The sequence below is a fragment of the Rhipicephalus sanguineus genome, chromosome 1 (assembly GCF_013339695.2).
Source record: "Rhipicephalus sanguineus isolate Rsan-2018 chromosome 1, BIME_Rsan_1.4, whole genome shotgun sequence".
Lineage (NCBI taxonomy): Eukaryota > Metazoa > Arthropoda > Arachnida > Ixodida > Ixodidae > Rhipicephalus > Rhipicephalus sanguineus.
The window spans coordinates 262,450,275-262,474,137 of NC_051176.1; the positions used below are offsets into that span (position 1 = coordinate 262,450,275).

At 45.8% G+C, this 23,863-nt stretch overlaps 1 protein-coding gene across 2 annotated transcripts in view; it reads right to left on the reverse strand.

The window, feature by feature from the left end:
* The window catches only part of LOC119378856 (junctophilin-1), an 89,640-nt gene that overhangs the window by 5,572 nt on the left and 60,205 nt on the right, over window positions 1–23,863 (reverse strand). Inside the window, exons 3-6 of one of the 2 annotated variants that reach the window (XM_037647901.2) lie at window positions 21,361–21,531; window positions 17,562–17,896; window positions 15,304–15,422; window positions 1,443–2,374 (exon numbers count right to left, since the gene is read on the reverse strand). In XM_037647901.2, coding sequence (XP_037503829.1) covers window positions 1,443–2,374; window positions 15,304–15,422; window positions 17,562–17,896; window positions 21,361–21,531 — 1,557 coding nt within the window. The remainder of the gene's footprint in view (window positions 1–1,442; window positions 2,375–15,303; window positions 15,423–17,561; window positions 17,897–21,360; window positions 21,532–23,863) is intronic. The other variant, XM_037647902.2, reaches the window with a different exon arrangement.

A 23,863-nucleotide genomic window follows, 5' to 3' on the forward strand; every position in this document is an offset into this window, starting at 1 on the left:
GGAACTCACTACGTGTGGTATAGCGATCGGCATAATAACGATATGTTAGACCGCGTGTCGCACTTGCATAAGTTCTGTGAATAGGGCCTTTGGTTGGTAACATACACGCAAAACTTCGTGTTTCGTCCCATTATTTCGGACGCGTTAATAAGAAAAAAGGGGGGGGGGGAGGGGAAGGGAAGGGGGGAGCAATGCACGTTTGCTTGTCCGTTTTCGAGTCAACTGCCACACGCGGGGGAAACTGCTCAATTAAATTTGTAGCCCTAAAGTGGAGTTCAAGAGCCCATTTCCTAATAAAACTTTCTTAATAAATCGACATTTTGGCTGCTTCGTATTTCGTCCTCAAAGAAAATTGCCCTTTCTCAAATGCTCGTAATGTGAGGTCACATGTAAGATAAATTTCGCTTTAACGCTCTCTTTGTTACTGTAGCCTACAGGCGCTAGGGCGTATCAATCAAGCTGAAAGGACGCATTTGTACAAGAACCTACAAAACAAATATCACTTGTCCGTTAGTGTGAACACAGGCACATGCAACGAATTGTACTGATGGAGAATGTGACCACAGAAAAATGAGGACAGGGAAGAGGGATCCGAGTCCAGCTGCTCCCAAAGCTCTGGGCAGTCAGACAATGCAGCATCGTTTATGGTCCAGTCACGTGGTCGACTGCACTGAGTGGTGTGTTTTGCTCATACCACTTTTCTTGTTTTTGTTCGCAAGTAACCGCCGGACTCGCAGACAGACAAGTTACTCACACGAAACTCAGAAACGAATGTATATCGCGCCCTTAGCAAAGACGCGATGTTCACCAAAGTGATACTTCATAACCAGTTCATTCTTCTCATTTTACCTCGAGTTTCACTCCGACATCTCATTAAGAGCGTATATTGTGTTGTTTTCCAGCAAAACTTACACACTGCAGAGCCTGAAACGGCCGAGCGCCACTATACGACTCGCTACAAAGGCATGGAGGGTAAGTGTGGGTGCAACACGAGGCTGGGGCGCACAGTGACGACAGCGAGAGTAGGCGACGCGATAAATAACTCGTGCACGTCATACACCCCAGGGCATAACGAGGCAGCAGGACATGGGGGCCTGTTTACAGGTGTCAGACGCTGTACGCGCACTCTCAGGTGGCGTACATTGCTGTTGTACAGGCAGCCACGTCCCAGAGCATGCAGCGCGAGATCCGGCCATGGATGCCGGATCAAAGCTGGTGATGCAATGGGATCTGCGGAGTTTTTTCTTTAATAAAACGGAGAGGAAGGCGAAACGCAGGGCGCAATATGGATATGCGCATCATGATCGGGCAATTTAGATTGATTCTAAGTATCTTGAGTATAGACTGCAGTTGAGTGCAGAGAAGTGTGTGTTCGCAAGTCTTGAAAGTGAGAGCACAGCTGTACGCGGTGCTTAACCGTTCGACCGCGAGAGCGGACGCACCTTGACGTCGGAATTGAAGAGGTATAGCAGCGGGTTGGTGCGCAGCCTGTGCGCCTGCTCCTGCATCCTGCGCAGCTCGTCCCTGCGCTGGGAGCTGAGGACGGACACCTCCTCGCGCGACATGAAGGGCGGCGCGGCAGCCGCGGCGTCGGCGATGTTGGGAAGACTCTTCTTGCGCGTTAGCGCCTCGGCGGGTGCCGGCGCGGCCAGCCGACGCCGAGGCGCCGCCACGTACAGGCTAGCCGCCCGGTGGTGACTGCCCTCGTCTGGTGGCATGTTGGGCAACGTCGAGCGCCGGCCGCCGCCGCCTCCACCTGGCACTCGCGTCGGCGACGAGTCGCCGTCCATGGACTCGGAGACGCCAGAGTCCGGCGTACAGTCGGCGCCGCCGTAGATGGCCGTCAGCGGCGGCAGCTGCTGGTCAGCTTTGTGGTGCGGCGGCGTGCGCGATGGCGGCCGCTCGCGCCGGTACTGTTCGAAGTGGTCGTTCATCGCCTGCTGGAAAGAGTAGCCGTCGCGTTGTGTCTGCCGGCCGTGCAGCGAGCCGTGCGGCGTGCGCGGCGGTGGCTCCGGCGCGCCGGGCACCTGAGGCATGGTGTCTTCGACGCGCTGTGGCAACTGCTGCGGCAGCGACACGGGCTGCGCGTGCTGCACGGGCGCCTGTGGCGGCGGCTGCAGCGGCGGCGCCGGCTTGGCGTTGGCCACGGGCGGAGTGCCCTGGCGCGACCCGGCCGGTTTGTTACTCTGCTGCTGGTGAGCCTTGGTGAGGGCGTTGAGGAGTTGCTGCTGAGCCGCGTCCAGCTGCGGCGCCGTCAGTTCCTGGGCACGTGTCGGCTGGAACAACGAGCGCCTGCGCTGCGGCGTCGCGCCGCCGGCACCTACGCGGAGCTTGGCCAAATCTGGAACCTCTGCTAACTTCTTCAGCAGGTCCACTGCGACAAAAAACAGCAGTCATTGAACAGAGAATCGTGAAACAAATCCTCCAAAGAAAGAAAAATAATTGTGTTGGGCTACGTGACGACTAACACAGATGCCTCTTTCGTATCATTGTGGATATTATTCAGCCCTGTTTTTCAAGCATTCGTTATTAAGTGATTTCTTAAGGCTTGGCAGTTGTAAGAACTGTGAATTGCGCCAAATGTTAATTTGTGCTCGTCGATCACGCTTCTGGTATCGAATTCGGAAAACTTTTCGTTCCTAAAGTGTGCCTGGCCATTCGGCCGGCCCCCTTTGATGACGACGTCTTCTGGTATCACAGTATCGCTGACCCCTCCTCTCTTACGAAGAGTTCTATTATAGTGATATGCGCAGGTAGGTGAAGGTGAAGCGGACTGCACTAAATTAGCGACCATTCATTAACGTAGATAAAACTATTAATGACAACAAAATGACACCAATACACGCCAAGACATACATATAGTATTTAAGAAAACGGGGAGGGGTTAAGATGAACAACAACAACCAGCGCAAGTAATTACGCCAAGGATCGTTCCGTAACGTTTCGTGCACATCTCTGTATTAAGAAGTAATAACTATCATTTCTGGTGCTTTACGTGCCAAAACCACGATATGACTATGAGGCACGCCGTAATGGAGGGCTACGGAAATTTCGCCCACCAGGGGTTCTTTAACATGCACCTAAAGCTGATTGCATGGGCCTCCAGCATATCGCCTCCATCGAAATGCGACCGCTGCGGCCGAGATCCAACCCGCCTCTTTCGGGTCAGCAGCCGAGCACCCTAACCTGTGTACCACCGCGGCGGCTTTATAAGAAGTATTTAACTGCGTAATGACAGCAGCTCTTTCAAGTTCCCTAATAGGCTATGGTCAGTGTATCAGTGTACGATTTTCCTTCGCCATAATTTTGTAGCGTAAATGACTCCTTTGGTAGGAGTATGAGGGCTAGTCTAGCAAATCGTGCACTACGTGCTTATGCGCCCGTCCCACACACGCGACGCATAGTTTCCACTGTTAAAAATTTTAAAACGAATTGTTTAGTGCATGCAGCACCAAAATAAATGCGGTGAAACAGCGTTCGTTTCTATACTTCGTGGTAACTTCCTATACGCACATATATCAGTTCATGAATTTAAGTTGTTTACAAAATTGATGTTATTCTCTGTTTATCAAAGCATGCGGCAGACGATCTTTTCGGTAAGGTTTCGTATTATATTTTACCGTCGCGATGAACAGCGGAAGGGTGTATTCTCCTTTTTTGTCTTGTGTATTTTCCGCGAAGTGCAAATTACGAATCTGCGCGAATAGCTCATCAGTATGGAGGTTGGCTTCTAGCAACAAACCATGTCGCTCCTGAAACCTATGTAAGAGAAGGCTTTACACCTTTCTCTGTGAATATGCGCGGTCCCTGTCTCCACTGGTATGACCAGCAACGCAAACGAACAAACATTGGCTATAGCGCATTGCAAAGCACTTGTCCATGTCGCAATGATCTTTCTTAAACTTGATATTTATTGACATTAAATGGTCGGCCAAATTAAATATCGCAGACATTTATACCCAGAGAAGCTAATATCGAGAAACTTGCCTCTCGTGTCGTGCAGCCATGAAGCGCCTTGAAGGGCGTTTCGAACGCATTTGAGCAAACCGTAAGCAAGAACGGCGACAATGTCTGTGCGGTGCAGTAACGCAGAAAGTCAGTAGCACAAACTCTAGGTTGGCTTCCTTGCCCAGCAGGAATTCATGTGCAGCCACGTAGCAACGCATTTTTAGTAAGAGCATTCGATGCCGCAATCCTGCGCGGAGCGAGACAGGCAAGGTGCGTTTACTGGCAGGCTGCCGGCGTCTCTCTGATGACCAAGACTTACATCGGTGACGAAAAGGCAGCGCTATTCGGAAGGAAATAAAACAAGTTGCATTATCGCAGATATATTTACGGCAGAAGTGTTTTAGCTCGGCATGTCCATTGCAAAGAGCTCATTACTGATTGTAAACACCCCAACTAAGAAAAAAAAAACCGCATCTTCTTATTGGCAAAATTTAAGGTTTATTTCGCCCACATTCTGCATCCGACCCCCTCGGCCAACACCCGCTTTTCTTATATAATAAATTGAATTAATGGTAACCCTGTAGTGACAACTACTTGTTACAGTTTAATAATAATTTTTTATTTGTAGGTGACAACAAACATTGACTCTAGAGCGCAATGTAACTCCATGTAACATGGGCGAATGACGTAGACACTACATTTCGGGTTCAGCTATTGAGATATTTATAATACGGTGTTCATTGTGAAAACTGAAGAACTGTAGCGAATAAGCGTACGGAGTGTAGAGTGAATTCGTCTGTCGAATTTTTGAAAACCGCAATAGAAGTTTAAGTGCTGACGATTTTGTTTGGGATGTAATTCTAGTGTTCCGTTATAGCCACTGATTTCGGTACCTTATGCAACTGCCACGTTGCTTTAGCAGCAAAACTTTTATTACACCAGATTGAAAAGCTATGCATAGTTGTTATATAAGTATATATAACAACTATGTATTATATAGTTGTTACTAACAACTATATATTAAAATATATAGTTTTTATTGCTGATGTCTGAATAGACTCCCTGAGATGATCCCTGATTTTCTTTTTCCGTGCGAAGCTACATAACTGATTATTTCTTTCTTCACGTATTGCCTTCTTAAGCATTTCTATTTTTCTTCCTTTGATAAATGTCCTCTATTCCAACTGCTCTCACGCAGAAATTTCCATAACTTAATGAGGGAGTTAGAAATTTCACGGATATGATACGTGAAAGATCAGGACTCATTCTAATGAACATCTTGGCATAAATATGCGCTATAATGGTAGCTTTGAAAGGTTCCGAGGGAATAAATGCAGGGTATTCGGTAAGTGACTTCCGATAAGTTGTAAGCTGTACTACTCAATGCTTCAATGGTCACTCGATATGAGCGCCGACCAAATAAAAAGAATAATCACCTCCTCTTGTTGCATGCTCAGGACAAGTTACCATGTTTGGTTTCTCTCTCTCTCTCTCTCTCTGTACGACACAACGGCGTCATTCCGTCTTAGTGCACGCTTTCTCTCTTTCTTTCTTTCTTCTTTCTTTTTTTGTATTACTGTCAACGACTTTTGCTGAGTTTAGCGTAGATTGAACGGAGCCCCAGTTCCTAAGACGCAGGCACCGAAATGTCGTGCGATCTCAGTTCGAGATCTCTTTCATTTCTTCTTCTTTTTTTCGCTATGAGAGAAGAAAAAAAAAGAAAAGTATATAACGTTGGGATCCTTCCGAATAGGTATAGGCACTTTGCCAAGGAGCCGTGTTCTTCGCCGCAAACAGCTGCGCAGTCCTCCAGAGACTGGAGAAACTGACAATGAATACACGACTGCTGGCGGGAAAACATTGTTTCTTCGTGACATCTACCCACGAATGCTCTATCCAGGTCACTGGATCTAAGCACACGCACAAAAAAAGTATAAAAAAGTGGAAGTACGTTGACGAATATCTCGGTAACGTACAAAATATAGTAGCCAAGAAGTTAGAGGGAGCTCAGCATTGAGTATCGTCACCATCAAGCTCCATACCATCGCAATTGCTTCTTATGGTTTTAATGAGTAGCGGTGATCAACTTCACAACAACGTTCTGTTTTGCTTTGCTCGACAAAGTTGTGGTTTGTGCGAAATATAAATAAGCACAAGCTGCAACGCACAAGCAGGGAAATTTATGCGTAACGAATGCAGTCTATTTGGGACAGAACACATCTTTCATCGTGTTGTTTCAAGCACCGGAGTTTCGCAATGATGTAAGGCCCGCAACTCCAGTACTTGCTTCACGGCATGCGAGGGAAGCGTAAAGACTAGATATGAAGTTGACACTACACAGACAGCTCACTTCCACATTAGGTTGCCAGGTTACTTCTCTGCTTCGTGAAGCGGTTCATTCGAACCCTTACTTTCAAGCCAAGGCTGCCGGTATATATCCTAAACTCATTTAAACATTCTGATCTGTCTTGTCGTGCACAGGTTTTGTTGCGTTATGCTTCGCAATCAATGGCTTGCTTCTAACGACCTTGAACCACAGCATTATGCGAAAGTACCATTTGCAAAGTATTCACGTTGGAACAACTACTGTTTAGTATGCAAGTTTCCCATGCTGAAAATGATTCACGCACCAACAGTGACATAAGCTTTAAAATAGCGGCTAAAACACTAGAAACTACGCGCCTGCGAGCGCATTGACGGCTGGAACGCCTCTCTCAGAACAGGGCAACCTCAGAGCAGTTCGTGGCTAGCCGTAACGGCGACGTGAAGTCAGCGCGAAGCCGGTGCAGCCGGCGGCGAACAGGCGTGAGACAGCGTGCTCACCGGGGGCGGCTGGGCGCTGTTGCGCGGCATTTGCCGAGCCTACACCGAGAAGCTGATCAGAGGTCGATCGGTGATCGTTTGCCGCGCGACAGGGCATATACACTCGCGAACGCGCGTTACCTCAAAATGCGGTCAAGTGCAGAGAAAACTCACCCAACACCGGTGAAGAGTCACCTCAATTCCGAGTGTCGCGCGCGCGGGGCCGACTGCTTTGGGCCACTCTCGATTTAGCTGTGGAGCAAGGTGGCGCGGCCAAAGGCGCGCGTCCCGAAGAAAGGGGAGCCATTCCGCCCCCCGAGAGAACGCGTGCCAACATTCCCCGGCCGGCGGAGCGGCCACTTCAGGCGACGCGGCGGGTGCTTGTCGCGTGCAAAAATGCTCGCGTGCAGCAGCAGCGCAGGTCCCGCTGCGGCGCACTCGCTTCGCAGAAGTTTTCGTTCTGCGTTCCATTAAGTATCGGGCGGACAAGATAGCGCGTGAGAGATGTCTTTTTCCTGTAGCTAAGAGCTTCGCGTCGGTGACGTGTGCGAGTTGCGCGATCTACTCCGTATTAAGTGCTGGTCTTCACTGAGGAGCTCAGGACGATTTAAGGCACAGGTGGGAGGGGTGAAGTATTTTCACGGACGGAGACATGTTCTAACATGTGAGACTGCACTCCAGAGTGAGGTTATGAGGTTTGAATTGAGATAATCTATCCGCAAACAATTTCGGCTGATTTCAGCCTTGTTACGATCTGCATTACAGGTCGAACGCAGAGATAGGGAACAGACGAGCGCTGTTCCGTTTCTCTGTTTCTATTCCGTCGCGCAGTTCGTAAAGCAATGAATCTGGGCTAACTCGCCCAGCTGTCAATTCTAATCTCCGTAACTCCTTTAGCATGACGATGATAACGATCTAGAGCGCGCACCTCGATAGGTGAACTAGAGCCCTAGGCTTAAGTACTATTCGCTATAGAAAATTATTACTGCTTCGAGTACTCAATGAGAGTCCAGGAATAATATACCATTTTTGTAACTACAGCCCGGGGCTTCGCAGAAGCAGCTACATAATTCCAAGTTTGAGTCGGAAGGAATAATGTAATGGAAATGAGGCAGCATGGTGAGCTTTCGAGATCTTCAGGGTATAGTCAACAGCCCTGCAACCAAGTCAAGTGAGTGCAAGAATGTCGCAATTGCTGCACACAGTGTCCACTGCGGAGTGCGACACGACTGGACGGACGGGCAAACAAACTGGAGCCGCGCAGTAAAACGTGCCGCAAGATGTCACCGCGCAATTTATGCCCAAACGGAGACGAACAAACATCGTTGCTCGTCACTCCGAATGCCTCGATAGCCGAGGCATTCGAGCAGAGAGCATTTTCCGCGAACAGAGGCCCCGGCGGCGTTGGAGACACGAAATGCACGACGAGGACTCTCGTTCGGATTTACGATCACGATAATAGAGATTCAAGCCGAAAGGAGCGCTTCACGGAGCCACCCCGGCGCCGGCGCGACAAACATTCGATATTTCACCTCTACCTGACGGGGCAAACTTTGCAGAAGAAGCGCGCGCCTCCACGCGTTCTCCCTCCCCCTGCCGTGTGCGAAGGTAATCCCCTGAACATCGCCGCTGGGTCGGCCGCTGGCAACATCGACAGAACCAGGGGCGCCCAGCCGACGCGGAGCAAACACCTTGCGTCACACGGAGAAGACCGGGCGCAAGGAGACTTTGGCATCGTGCGAAGAGACCGCGGCCCAAGCAGTGGCTCCGCTCTTCCAAGACAATGCGGGGCACGCACCGTCGCTGTGTGACAGGTCACCATACCTCGATGAAGCTGTCGGAACTAGAGGGGGCGACTCAGAAATGTTGTGGCATCACCCGTTGTCACGAACCGGCCGAGCCGTTTCTTTTTTCTCTCGCTATCTCCCTGTCCTTTCCCAACACGTGTTGTTTCATAACAACCAGACTTGTACACATTACAGAAAATAAGTAAGCGATTACAATTATATTTACTTCCTTTAAAATGTAAATGATTACAGTGGTCAATTACAGTCCCAGAAAAGCAAGTGAGCAATTATAGAATAGTAATCGATTACTTTTACGCTACTTTCCTTCAAAATTTTATTGCCGCAACACAATAACACTAGTTTACTCAAACTACAACGAAATACTGTAGCTTGCATGGTAGAGAGAAGGCTGGAGGCTTTCGTGAACGCTAGGAGGCTTACTGTGGCCTCTGTCATATAATGTTACACGTAAACTTTCAAAAGAAGTTGTTTTTTCAAAGTTGTCGCCGATCCTTCCATGTTCTCTCAATAAGAGGTCAGCTGCTACACCCAACTCTCTCTCAATGCACGCGCTGGAGGGAAGGGCGATATGATAACGTAGGAAAACCTTGCGCACCAGCTTGTAGTTGCGCAGTGCTTCGATGCTAGCGTCAATGTCCTCTATGAAGCGTCGCGCTACGCTTGTGCTGGCGCTCGGGTAAGGTGTTGCAGGTAAGGCCAAGGAAAAGGTGAAAAAATAGGTTCTGCAGGGACTCCCCCCCACCCCCCGTCTGACAGGACTGGGGGTCCCTACAGAGCGGACGCATATTTGTCTGGATGAGAACTGCCGTAGAAGACTGGTTACAACTTGATTTTGGAAAAAAAAAAAAAAAACTGATTACCGGTAATCACAAGAAAATGTAATTGAATTGCCCAGGACGTTACGCTTCAAACTTTAAGCAATTTAGAGTTGTAAAAAGTTCTCGGTCTATTGGCACATAAGAGTCCGATTCACCGAGCGACCAAGTCCACAAATAAGGGGCATAAACAACGAACGCGCCTAGCGGCAGCGATGTTCCCAAGGGCGAGCTTTCTTCAGAAAGCGTTGTTTTTCGCTAAATAACTTATGGCTGAAGCTACCAATAAAAGAATGTCTGGAGAAGAGAGAGAGAAATGAACTACAGGCAGTAAGATAAACTAGAGCTCTGCCCAGTAGCTATACATTAGGAAAAATATGGTGGCTGACGGACAAGAAAATGAAAAAGACCAGCATAATAATAAAAAGAGGCAGTAAGTGTGAACACACTTTCAGGGAAATGTTCACTGTCACTAACAGGCATTCGTATAGTCCAGTCACCTTTAAGGATTGTAGTAAGGCTTTTGTGGTATTGCGCATGCAAGAGGGTGGTCTGTCATTCAAGCGGCTGAGTCTAATTCACCGAGCACATCATTGAGCATCGTAGGATAGGAAGTGATACAGAATAGATCATATACCATGCTTATACATACCAAGTTAGAATAGATTAGAATAGATTAGATATCAGGCCGCTGCGGCCACGTTCCAATGGGACGGAATTAAAAAAAAAAACAATAGTGTACCATGTTCAGGGTGCACATGTCAAAGAACCTTAGGTGGTAGTCAAATTTATTCTGGAGTCCTCCACAAATACAGGTTCTTTCGTAGCCCGCTTTGCACTCTGCACGTTAGACCCCATCATTTATTTATCATTTTACCAACAGCGATTTTATTGCGACACAGAAGGACACAAAACATAACATATAAAACAGACTCGGGTGGCGACCCTAAGTTTAGCTTTAGCTCGGGAGCTCTTATCTAAAATGGGAACGGAGAAATAGATTTTTTTTTTTCTGGACAACTACTGCACCGCTTTTGATCAGACTTGTTGCGTTTAAATATGAGGCTCTAACGTAGCACGTACATAGAGCACAGTTCCATATTAGACGATAATTTTTTGCTAATTGTCAAAATTTTACAAACTCAACAATAAATCTTTCAACATCGTAACTACACAATGACAAACGATATCACAATTCTGTAAACTGTGTTTAATAATACACCCAGGGCGGATAAAATTGGTCACTATACACCGTTCTGAAATAATTAAACCACTCATTTTTCTGGACCTGCCTCGAACCTTCCAACAATTTCACTCTAACGAACGCCTGTTTGCAAAGTGTGATACGTGTTTTTGGTGCAATTCCGGATATGGTGAACGCATAGGAATACGGCACAGTTGTACATATGTGAGCTCAGCGCTTTAAATATTTTGAATCATTGCAATTTTCAGAAATCTTGGTAACAAAATTTCGGCCTTCAGGTAAAATCTTGATTCAGTCGAATTTGGCGTTTTCTATCAATATGAAAAAATAATCGAAAACGGCACTGCTATTGGCCCATGAATAAATTTACACGTTTAATGTGTATTTGAATGGGAAAATTGAGGTGGCCAGCCAGACCTAGACCTTGCTCCTTAATCACCCTCCGTTTCTTGTTTGATTCATTTTATTTTCTTGAAGACAGGTACAGGAAAGAATTGCTTTTTAATACTTTTTTTTTCATGGCTTATTGGTATGAACGGGAAAAAAAAACGCGTTTTTATTACCTCTGTAGAGTTTCAATATAAACATGTGCTGTAAAGTTCGTAACTAAGAATCATACAGGTAGCTGAATTAGTGAATGTTTATAATCTTTTTTTTTTAAACTGATATACTTCTGGGCAGAATGTTTATCTTAGTGATTGGGTAAATTGCAGGGGCTTTAGAAAACACTTCGAAGTAAAAAAAATCGCAATAGCAACGACATGCAAGCGGCTATGCGACGAATCACTTAAATATACATGCAGTATAGACCAAAGGACATCAGGCTTTCCGTTGGTCGCTAGTTTGCGCCCAAATTGGCTACTTTGGGACTCCACCTGGCAACGAAAATTTCAGGTCGGCTCCATGGCTACTTTCTGGTTTCTTTGAACTTCTGTTCCGGTGCATTTATTAGCCAGTTTTCCTATTATTTGCGGATAAAATGACAGGCCACTCTAAAGACTACCCACTGTTTCCAAGCTTTTTTGTCCTGTCAGCCGACGCGCGCGCATGTCCTACCCCTGCCAGCATGCTGGGGCGCATTGAAGCATTAGAATGCAACAATCGGCGCGCCTGCAAGAACAGTGTGTGAAGCTGCATGCATGTTGGCAAACGCTTGGCCAGCACGCTGCTCACGCTCTCCGCCATCTGTACTGATGCTACGTGCCAGTTTCTAATGTTGATGCACAGCGCGTATTCTCAAACAAAAACAGAAAAACGCGACAAAATGAAGCTGGACTGTTCATCTTCAACCAGATTTCACGACTTGAAGCTGGACTAGTATTATGGTAACTCTGCTAATTAAGTTCGGTCTTACCGCTTCAAGGAAAATTGTTTCAACGTCTAACGCTCCTACTGACTGGCTATAATATTCAAAAGTTACTGTTCTAGCAAGAACTCCATCTATTCATTATAAGCTATGTGCAGGCCACTGAATTTGTAATTTATTCATTTATTTGCAACTTACCTGTCGCTTGTAGACCAAGCAAGCACGGGAAAATAAGATTTTTATTCTGTGTTTTCGCTTTATCGAAACTATGTTATTGCATGTTCAATCATAAACGCTCTAACCATAATTAATATCGCTTCTGTTCTTTTGGCTACAAATTCAGCGCTAAGATTTAACGGCCTGACTGCTTTTGATTACTTTAAGCTTAAGTTCAAGTTCTCTTTCACGTCTGCCCAACGGTAACCATGAAAAGGCTGATCGTCGATACTTGGCTACCGCGCTAAGATCAGAAACGTTGAACAGTACTGACATGACAATTTCGGTTGGCCATTTGCATTTGTTAGCTAAAGATCCGTACCTTCTATATTTAAGAAAAAAAAATACTAAAAAAAATGTGGACAGCTTGCACTAGCGGTGCAAGGCTGAACTAACAGCGGAGCTTGTGGCAGACCTAGGTAATTAGCAAGGTCTTAATTACCGTGACCTTAATTACCATGATCCTAATTAGCATTATCTTGATTAGCAAAGTCCTCTCTCCCTCTTTTCTCTTCCGTCTCTCTGTTCTGTGCTTCTCTTTCGTTTTCTTCAGAAGGCACACGCATTCAAGAAACGCCTACATTATACATCCATCGTGTCAACCTCATTGGGTGTGCTGGCCACAGGCCTTACTATCCCCAAATTACTAGGCGACACAGAAAAATATAACTATCCTCATTTCTCGAACGTACGTCGCCAAGAGCAAACTGTCGTTATCTATAGTAAATCCTAAGATGAAGAGGAGGACGAAGAGAGAGCGCGCCGGGCTAATTATTGCGTTGCACACACTAGGCGCACCTGTGCCTGACAGGCCGTTCATGATGACGATAGTTTTCTGGTCACGCGAAACGGTGGAACGAAGAGCCTAAACAGATCCTCTGTTAAAATGCCAACGCGTCCTAAATAATCTGCCATGATGCTTGCTTCTACTATCCAGTTTCAATTTATGTACTTGGAGGTGAATGTGGTCATAACGCCACGTCCCGACTTAGAGGCAGTGTTCCACGCAAAACGAAAAAGAAACAAGCAACGAACAGTCAAATATCAGTCCTCTACTCAAGAGGCGGGGAGCTGGATATGAGACGTTAAGAAAACGACTTAATTTATCTAACACTTGGCGCATTTTAATGGCGCTAAATAACCTAGAGTAAAAGAACTTTAGAGTCACGCTCACTAACTTTTATAGTGACGTTGCGAGTCGTCGTGAGCAGTTTCTGCGATATTTTGAAAAAGCAACCTCGAGTCAACGACAACTGACTGCCATACCGCGGCGCCACAATTGTGTATCTATAGCTCGCACGCTCGTCTAGCTCGTTTCGTAAGAGGAAGCTTACGTATTTTCAAAACTATAGTGTGTTTTCAAGGTTCAAGCAACGTTCCGTGGTATGACAGTACGAAAAGATGTCGACGACAAGATAGAAAGAGTGAGCGACATCACTCTACTGACATTTGATGTCGGCAAACTGTGGCGATATCCCATGCTATCAGTAGCTGTTGGCGCGGATGTCGTCTGTGAGTTTCTAGTCTACAACACTAACTGTGTGCAAGAAAAATATAATACTAGACTGAAAAAAAATTTGCACGTGTTTCGTCAGCCGACCTCCAGAGCTCAGAAAGCATCGGTATTTTTGAAAATTAAAAGAATTTCTATCCTTTAGTTTTCGTGCGTACAAGAAACCGATTACTTTTCACAGCAAAGAAATGGGCCCTTTTCTTCTGAAGTTTCTAAGTGAAATAATTTCTTTTGCAGCAGCTTTATATCCTGTCATCCGATAATACAGGAATGTACGGTGCACTATACATTTTCGGTTGCTACCAGAGTAAATTGTGTATACATTTGGTGGACATTGAAGAAGACGCCTTTGAACGCGGGTTAGCGTCTTTGATAAGTATGGCACAGACGTAAGCAATACTCAGAACGATTTCGTTCACGATGAAAGGCTGAACGTGAAATTGTACTGGGAAACCTACACTGCGAATGTCCTGTTCAGTGTCAGTAGTGTAGGCTAACTTCCTCTTGCAGCACTCATGCTTCTATGATGAGTTAGAAATGTGCGGAGCCGTACAGAATTTTTTTTTGTCGTCCAAATCATATAACCCTAGCTGTGAAAGGCTGTGGGTGTGTGTTGTTTACTTTGTTGAAACTTGCTTTATAACAGCATAACTGCAGCTCAAAATTGTCATGTTTAACATAATTGAATCTACAATGTTTTTTTTTTTTAATTCAGAAGTACAGGGTATTCAAAACTTCCTGCAAACGCTGGCACAGGCTGCAAGTCAGGAAAAAGTAAATAAATCTACGCTGAAAATGGCAGATGAGTCATGAATCAAATCTACAGAACAACACAAAACATCTCACCAGTTTATGAAGCACTCTGTCAAGTTAAAAAAAACAAAAAAAAAAACTTTGTATGAAATGTTGCCGACAACTCCATCACGATTCGGACGACTGGGTTACTTCCCGCAGTAGCTTAAAACTAATGCTGCTTGTGAGACAGGTATCTGTGTTTATTTTGGAATTTCCTCGTAGGCATGCGATTTCTTTTACTGTTTTTGCTTTGTGACTCAACTTACGGTATACGTTTTGTACTTCGTGCTAGACATTTGAGCTTTATCACCGTGCTTTTCGCGCCGCCCGACAACAACAGTGTGAGTAGCTGTGGTGCGCGATAAACGTAGCAAGAAAATTCTTACACCGTTCTTTCGGTTTATGCATATGCTTACGTCGTTCAACTTGTCTTACGCAAAGGAGTGATACGTAAACCTCGTGGACGTGGTCCCAGGGTGCATATCAAAATATTGTTCGTGCGTTGAAAAGTTTCGCACGAACGTGCCCAAGCCAGTGTGGCTACGAAAATATGTTAACGGAGAGGTTCGGCCAAAACCAGCTAGTTATTGTGAAAAAAAAAAACATGAGTTATGCCCTAGATTCTAAAACAATGGTCGGCCTCGGTGCGCGTTTATGCATGATGATTAGGGCGTGGCCCTTGTGTATACAGATAATGCTACTGAAGATTCAGCAGCATTAGAAGCACAGAGTAGTTTGTTGTGGCACTTAGATTTTAAGTTACACAGCGGTTTTTAATGTACCTTGTGCTTAACGGATTGCTCATCTGAATGTATGACTCTATTAACGACCTTGCGAACGCTAGGCATTGGCTAAAAAAATGACTAGCATCGCAAGGGACGGCCGACGCCACTTACCTGGTGTGTAAAGCTCCGGAGCGAACTGCTTCGAAACACTGCGTGCCACCTCTGCATCGTCCTTGGCATGCAGGGCTGCAACATCTGCCTGCTCAGCCTTGCCCCTTGCCGTTGCCGTCCTGCAGAGAAGTCGACAGGAGTGAATGCGTACACGAGACTGGGCAATTATGTACAAAGAATCCGGAGCAAGGAATCAATCTGTATACGTGTCAAGGTAATGCATCGTCGCGCGAATGGCCGACGTAGATCAGAACCAAACGAAGAACGAGGGGCTTCAAGTGCTCATTACAGTTTCTCTTCATTGCCAGGGAACTGTTCACATGTGTCACTCGCTTCTTCTCCAAAAACCGTGTTAGACGCAATCCGAGCGGCGAAGGTGTGCGGAGAAGCGCAATTACACGTATTCTGTTATTCGTAGTATATATTATCTTTAAAGTTCTTATTAGCGTTCTGCTCCTGCAGTGCTAAGTGGCAGGTTTGGTATAGGATAGAAGCCTCCTTAGTGAACCTTACCGGGCTTTTCTAAGCGTGGCTGTTGGTGTCTACTAAGTAGGTGAGTACCTAGCGTCGCGTATCACGTGCACGCGAGACCACGTTCGCACGACATATCCGCGCGCGTACGTTTCCATTAGGCCACGTACAGAGGAATCAAATAGAAGAAAAATATTTAATCTTACCCCATGTATTTCACGTCGTACCCCTCTCGTTTACACAATTCCTTACCGTTCTTTCCTCTGCAAACATCGCCATCATCCTCGGGACATACCTACATCTAAGTCTCGCTACTTCCTTTCACTGGCATAAACATACATGGCATCACATCACATTAAAGTTGACTGCTGCGGTGTCACTAACAGAAAGACTGCATTCGATTACAGGTCGCATAGATGCTAATGAATAGTACGCATCCACTTTAGTCATTTAGCGAAAGCTTCGATTCGCAGAGAGTTCGATATTCCCGTTCCATCTGTGTTCCTTTCTTTTCGGTAGCAATTACATAGTTTCACAAGAACGTGCAAACACATAAGGCATGATTTGTTAGTTTTCAACCGCCATCATGAGGAAATAGTAAAGGTCTTGTAGCCAGTCGCCTGCCCCACCGAATGCTTGTGTATTTTGTGCGGTTTCACTAGCGTTAATTTGCTAATATTCTGCGTAGTGACCTATATATTACAGTGTGCCAGTGTTTCATCAGTGTGTCTGCCGTGACTGATTACGGACCTTTTTGTTCGTGTACATACGCATGACCACACCCGTCTCATGTATTCTCCAATGAATGTGTAAACATTCGCCTGAAATCAGACTCTTTGGAAACACAGGGATGGTCAAAAGTTCCCAGGCCGCTATACCGTGTAATCCTATGGCGGTGCGGCCTGGGAACATTTGAATCCACCTGTACTGTCCGCCGCAAAAGTTTGCGGGATCTGCAGCGCGTGGCGGAGCGACGAAAACTTGCATTGCTACGTCACCTACCGTGACGCGGCGGGTGTTGAGGCTATTGGCCGCGGCCTCGGCGATTAGCAACGGCGTGCTTAGACAACCGCCGTTGTCGGATCTAATCGCGGAGGCCCCGGCCGATAGCCTCAACACCAGCCGCGGCCGATATTTTCTTTATTTTTGATTTTTAAGTTTTCGTTTTCTTTTGCTTTTTGCAATAGAACCTAACATTTCAGAGCCGGTTCGAGTTCATCAGGGTTGTCTTCACGAGACCTGGCTATGTCTTTCGCGGAATAACCGCTTAGTTTTGTTGAGTATATTAACAAGCCTAGGTGTGTGTGCGCGTTTGTTTGTTTGTTTGCTTGTTTGTTTGTTTGTTTGTTTGTTTGTTGTTTGTTTGTTTGTTTGTTTGTTTGTGCGTGCGTGCGTGCGTGCGTGCGTGTGTGTGTGCGTGTGTGTGTGTGTGTGTGTTTGTGTGTGTTTGTGTGTGTGTGTGTGTGTGTGTTGTGTGTTGTGTGTTGTGTGTGTGTGTGTGTGTGTGTGTGTGTGTGTGTGTGTGTGTGTGTGTGTGTGTGTGTGTGTGTGTGTGTGTGTGTGTGTGTGTGTGTGTGTGTGTCCGAGACGAGGGAGAAAGTTGAATATGACATAGATGCTCTATCGCTTACACTCCACTGAGCACGCCAACGATACATCCGCTGTGTAAATAATAGCAAAGTTTCAATGGCTTCCACCCACTACTCCGCATATCACACTTCTGACGCCACAACTGCTTGCAGTTAACTTTGCCACGCACGCAGCACACGTTGTGTTCGCGTACTCACCTGGAGATGGCGATGTCGGCTTTCTGCAGCGCGATCTGCGAGGCCCGCAGGGCGGCTGCGACGGCGGCCTCGACTCGCTCGCGGAACTTGGCCGAGCGCAGCAAGAATAGGTGCTTCTTCTTGCCCGACGTGACCAGCAGGTTGTTCTTGTACTTGCCCTCTTCCCGGGCGCCATCCTTGAAGGTGGTGACGCCGTAGCCGTACTTCTTGTTGTTGTACCACTCGCCCTCGTACTTGAGGCCATCCGAGCGCTCGGCGATGCCGTAGCCCGAGCGTCGGTCGTTCTTCCACTCGCCCATGTACGTCTCCATGACGTTCTGGTCTGTCATGTCCTCCTGCGAAGCACACCCCGCCCGGAACCCTGACGACGCGCCGACGGCCACGCGGCACTGCAGCAACGTCTCTCGAATTCACTCTCCGCAGTTTCTTGTCCGACATGCACGCTGTGGACACATCGGTATTCTTGGGCCCGATTAGCAGCAAAACAGCGCCAGACAACACAGGGGACTATAAAAAGGGGGAGACGACACATACACAGCACCCTGTGTTAGTGTACTCTCCCTCTTTTCTATTCCCGTGTGTTCTCTGGCGCTGTTTCGCTGATAATGTGAGCCAACTAGCCCCACAACTAATTTAGACCTGGTCCCGATTGTCAGAGCACTATAATTATTTTGAAACGCATGTGAGTTGTTGTCCCGGTGTGATACAATTTGGTGACTTTAGGCCTCTAGGGTACAACATGTGGCGAAGAAAATTTCACGTAGAGCCAATTTTTGGTCAGCGACGAATCATTTCGAGATCAACAAGTGATTTCAGTTAGCTCAGAAACGACACACCACATTTAATATGCTTGCCCTACGACCTATATATTGTAAATAGCATGCAGTCAGTCCTTTTCTGCACAACCTTAAGTATCTACAAAAGATCATAAAACTGGTATATTTCAACATTATTGATGAAAATTTCGTCCAGACTGTTTCACTAGCGTGTGTTTCATAAAAATACGCTTAAAAGTATATCACCGAAAAATGCACCAATCGATAATACGAAGCGATAGGGTAAAAAAAAAAAAACAGGCATTTTAACACAAGTACCCTAACTGAAGCCCTTTTTCGACATTGTGTTCCATACGCTAAATATGAATGCATTGTGGTATTTGCATGAAGCATACCATACCGCAGGTTAGTTGAAGTTCAACTCAACTGCGCCCGTAGTCACGGAATAATGTCTTACATGTCGTAATGTGCTACATAAGTTCGCCTTAAACTAAACGTGTGCTTCATAGCTAAAGGGCTTTGCGAAATGTTTGATAAACACGCGCGAGCAACATGTACCAAATAATAAAAGATAAGCGGAAAATATGGCATAAATGCAGTCAGTAACCGAAAAGCGCTTACTCAAAACTGCACGGTAGCAAAAAGCAAGCAAAGCTAAGCAAACAAATGGCACCCAGTAAGAATAATAGCCTAAATTAGAATCCGTGATGGTTACACAGCATACATATATTACACCGGTTTGTCCACAGAACGTTCGTTTTGCTTCATATTAGCGTATTAGTATTTGAATTAATACTATGTGTATGCCTATTCTTTTTTCCAGAAACTGAGATTCTGTAACGTTCCACCAAAGATAAACAAATTTTATTTTCGAGGCCACGGTCAGAAAACAGGCGAAAGTCATGGAAAATGCATGGACGACGACGTTAATGTTACCATGGGTCAATTGATATGAATATAACTTGTAATGTCTCTTTGTTAGTCGTAGCACACGGATTTAGCACAGAGACCAAGGTTAATACTGAAAGAGCATCTGTACTGCAAGTTAATTAAAAACAAAGGTTTTTCGTAGCATCGTCGCACGATGTTCGACTGTATTGTGGTCGTGATCGACAGCGTAAGCACGTCAGTATTGCTAAGAAATGTGCTTAGCAATTAGCTAGAGGTGGTGCTGAGAATGCAGACTGCGTGCCTTAGGCAAAGGACTCCTGTGTAATAACCACGACATTACGCAACACTTACTTCTTAGTGTTACGTGAACGGCGTTCCGCTGTTCGCGATGTTCTTTTACCCATGGTCGCCGTTGCGCGGACAGCTATGGCGACGCGAAACAAAAATCTGTATTACTGAGTTATAGGCGATTCGTAGAGACAAAGAAGGTTTTACCGAAAGCCGTTTCCCGACAGTCCGTTTTTCTCACGTGGCCTCGAAAACATTAGGAAAGCAATATCGCTCCCGAGTTATCGCTGCTAGTCGAAAAACAGCTGGCATGACACCTGCAATACATTGGTATATTAAGGCTGGGAACATAATAGCCACTAAAATGCGAATCAAGAGTTATTGCACTCGGATATCATTACAAATGGTAGCGAAATTATTCGTATTAACCAATTCCTACTCGGAGAAACACACGCAAAAATGTGTTATTAAAGCATGCCATAGTGACATTAAGAAAGTAATGTAACTTTAGCCCAATGTCGATAGCAGTCAAACTTTACTGGTAATTGAAGAACATGCATTTACGTAAGTTATAATGCGTATTCACCGGCACGGCACCAACATAGCAGTCAAGACCCGGTGTAACGAAACGGAAAATAATGTTTTGGTTATTCTGCCCGGAGCAGCGCCATGTTATCGTGAAACCCAATCACAAATATACCACTATCGGGAAAATGAAGCTATAACGTAAAACATTAAATAAACAATGGATAACTGCCCGGCAAACAGAACAAACATGCTCATAGCAAACAAACAAATAACCTACAGAGCATTCCACCAAAACAAACAAACAAATAAACAAACGTGCATGCAGTGTTATGCTTTTTTTAAAGATTGGATATAAACAATGTCGTTGAAAACTAAATGTATGATCATCACTGCAGCTGGTACCAGTGACGTGCATATTGTTTTGCGAGACCAATAACGGTTATGAAAAATTTCAGAAGCATCAGAGTTGCTTGCGAAATACAGGAACGACGTTGCAAACATGTGCTTGGAGCATATAAATCCACAAAATTTCCAGTGACGATCACGGCCAAGTATCACAAGAAGTGGCCTACTGCATGAAATTTCCCAGATTACGAAAAGAAAAGCTTTATATAGAAGTTTCTTTCATAATTCACCAGAACGTCTTTCGTAACAAGAATTCCTTGAAGGGTCATCAAAATTGATGGCATTTGGCAATTCATACGGTTCAACAACTTTTTTTGTTTGTGTTTTCGTTTTAGGATAGCAAATGCATCACACATTCCGCCGGCACACGCCGGCATGCAGCTCTCCGCAACGCCTTGCTCTCCCGCAGCGAAGCCAACTTGCAAGCAGCTTTCCAGCAGCGAGTTTTGCCACGGGTTCACTAGAGGGCGCCAGCGTGCCGCAAGCGCTCGCTGTTTTTCTGGCGCCATCTGACGTTGGTTATTGCAAACGAGGAGAACGCAGAACGAAAGGAACGAACGATGGTTGCCCGAATGGAGGGAAGAAAACAAACAAAAAGAAACGCTTCAAGGAAGACAAGGAAAAGAAAAAAAAAAACGGAAATAAAGAGAGAGAAAGACGGAACATGCTCGTAGCTTTTGCAGGCTGTAGCACGCAAGCTTGTCCCGGTCAAGCAATAAGCAGCCACTGCAATCAAACCTTTCTATTATTTCTTTCCTTCTCTTTTTCCTTGCAGCCCTTGCGGCAGCGTCGAGCCCCGCAGGCAGTGCTCGTTAAACCGGGTTTCGACTGTTGTGCGTGTAGCAGCGCACGCGAAAAAAAAAAAAAAAAAAGCATGCAGAGTAATGGGAAAACAATGAAAAGGCACAAACTTGTGACACGAAGGAGGCGTTTGAATCGGTGTGCGCTTCTGTGAGCCCAGACTGGGCAGACTCAGAGCTGGCCGAGCTCATATTCGAGCCCGACGAACGCAGCGACGAGCCCGAGCTCACACCCCGCTTATCGATGTCGCCTGTGCTGTGCTGCTTCTTGATTCGGAGGCCCTGGAAGCAAAGTGCTCAAACAGTGAGTTCCCCAGCGTCCCAAACAAGCGCCGGGCCCACGCCATGCCGCGGCACGCGCGTGTCCTAATAACGCGCCGCTGTGAAATGTCATGGGCCATGCTGTGTAAAATTAATGGTCTGCCGGTGGGCTCTCTCGTTCTGAGTTTGAGCTATTCGCGGAGTAAATATCGGCACATAGGCGTAGACAGCTAACAGTAGTGAAAGCTGAGGAAGTCATCAATTTATTAAAGTTCGTCACTGAGAATTCTTATACGCACGAGCATGTTAGGCGGCCGCAAAATGTCCAGGACTTCCGTAAGGTCAATGCAGTTCCTTTACACTTTACGTGTTGTGAGCAGATTGTGAACAATAAACTATATAGAGAGCATAAACTTCGGCACTAGCGAAGCGCTACAGTTTCGCATACTGAGATAAAACATCAGGTAAGCCTAAAATTTTTGCCGATGAAGGAAAATAAAACACCCCGCGAAGAAGCTGCATTTTTCCTGCGTGGGCATATACGTATATCGACCATGCTTAAGTGCATTTCGTTCCTGTATTTGCGAAGAAACTTGAATGTGCCGGCTGCACAACCCCCGGCATTGTTCTTTATGTTGCAAAAATAAAAACAGAATCACACGCACCCGAGGCTTTCATGACCGCTGTTGCTAGTGCGACAGAGTTCTGCCGAAAGTGATTGGCTAGGTTTACGACAAAGAGAGGCTCCCAATAGAACCACAAAAGGGAACGTACAACTGCTGCAAGTACGAGTTTACTATCGAATGGTCCGACCTCCAGCTGGCACTTGACAGCTCGTATCGCGCTACAATACGAGCTCCCCTGCGACACTGAGAAATACGACCAGCTTTGAACATAAAGTGACACTTTATGTTCAGTGCCAGCCAGGTAATCGTGAAAAGTTGACACAGAAACTTCTGTCTTCTCCAGTATCTACTCCGACCCTATATTGAAGTCAACATCGAAGGTTGTAACATACTCTGGCGAGGAGAAAGCAATCAACCCTTTCCTTTCTTGTGTCCTACCTATTCTCCTTCCTCTTCTCATTACTTACTCCTTTTTTGTTGGTGTTGCACGGCAAGCTTTTTCTTTTTTTTTTTTGTTTATACAAATACGTGAGACTGACTGTTCGTAGCATTTGGTTTTCATCGTAATTCCATACTTCAGTATTTTTGCGCTCATACGTTTAACTGCCACACGTACAAGACGTTTTCTATAGTGTATTTAATCTTACTTTCTCTGCTGTCCAACTCAATAGTATGCTAAGATTGTCGTTCTTAATTTGCATTCGTTCATCCGGAACTCAGCATACGAAAAGAAATAATAAGATGAAAGTAAAAGCCTACTCGGAGCACATCTAAACTTTAGCAAACTCTTGCGTGATCTATAAAAAGACAGTTATTTTGGGGTGAAAATACACGCGGAATTATGGAAACGAGCTCCGCCTAATGTTGGCGTCATTCGACTTGTACTCATTTCGTCCACGTGAAACAGGGGGTGTTTCACCTCATAAATAGAACGTTTGAGGTGCAGACCGCTTCTGGTTGGCTGTATGAAATGCGGAAAGTAATGAGTAAATGGCCTTCCGGTAAAGTCAGTAAGTGTTCTTGTTTAACTTAACCCAGTTGTGAGAGGAAGGTACTGCTGCCCTCCTCTCCCTCCCCCCTCTTTTCTTCCTTTTTTTTTTGCTAATATACAGAAGCAATATTCAGGCGAAGTTCGGTGTTGGCTAAACTTCTTAGTTCAGTTCGCCACTGACTTTGCTCGGTAACCACTTGCTCCAGGACGTCACGTCGCGTCACGTCGAGACCCACTGAGCACTTTTGTTTTAACACGAAACTGTTTTATGCCGGCCTTCATCAAGACATTACCGGCGTCATTTCGGTCAATAAAAATGGAAATAAAACGGAAAATGGAAATCAAGAAAGTGGAAAATGGAAAGTTTTCTAGCACCCCCGTGAGATGTCTCTCAATCCACTTCCGGTTTCCACTTCCGACCTTGTAATTCACTTTTGGCTTGCACTTCCGGTTTCCCCCTTCACTTCCCGTTATAAACTATAGTTAAGGAACGCGCCTTAGGCAGCTTCGGCGACAAATGATCCTCCACATCGTGGACTTCATAAACCATTACACGAAGTGGGTGGATCAGGGCAGGAAGACACGTGGCGTCGGTGAAAGACGAAGAAGCTTCTCTGTATGCAAATTGCAAAGGGGCGCTTTGGATCTGCTGCCATTTTTTAATAGACACAGCAATTTTATGCACTTCTATTTCGTAACGTCCAACAAACCAACAGCTACTTCTGTGTAGACACGT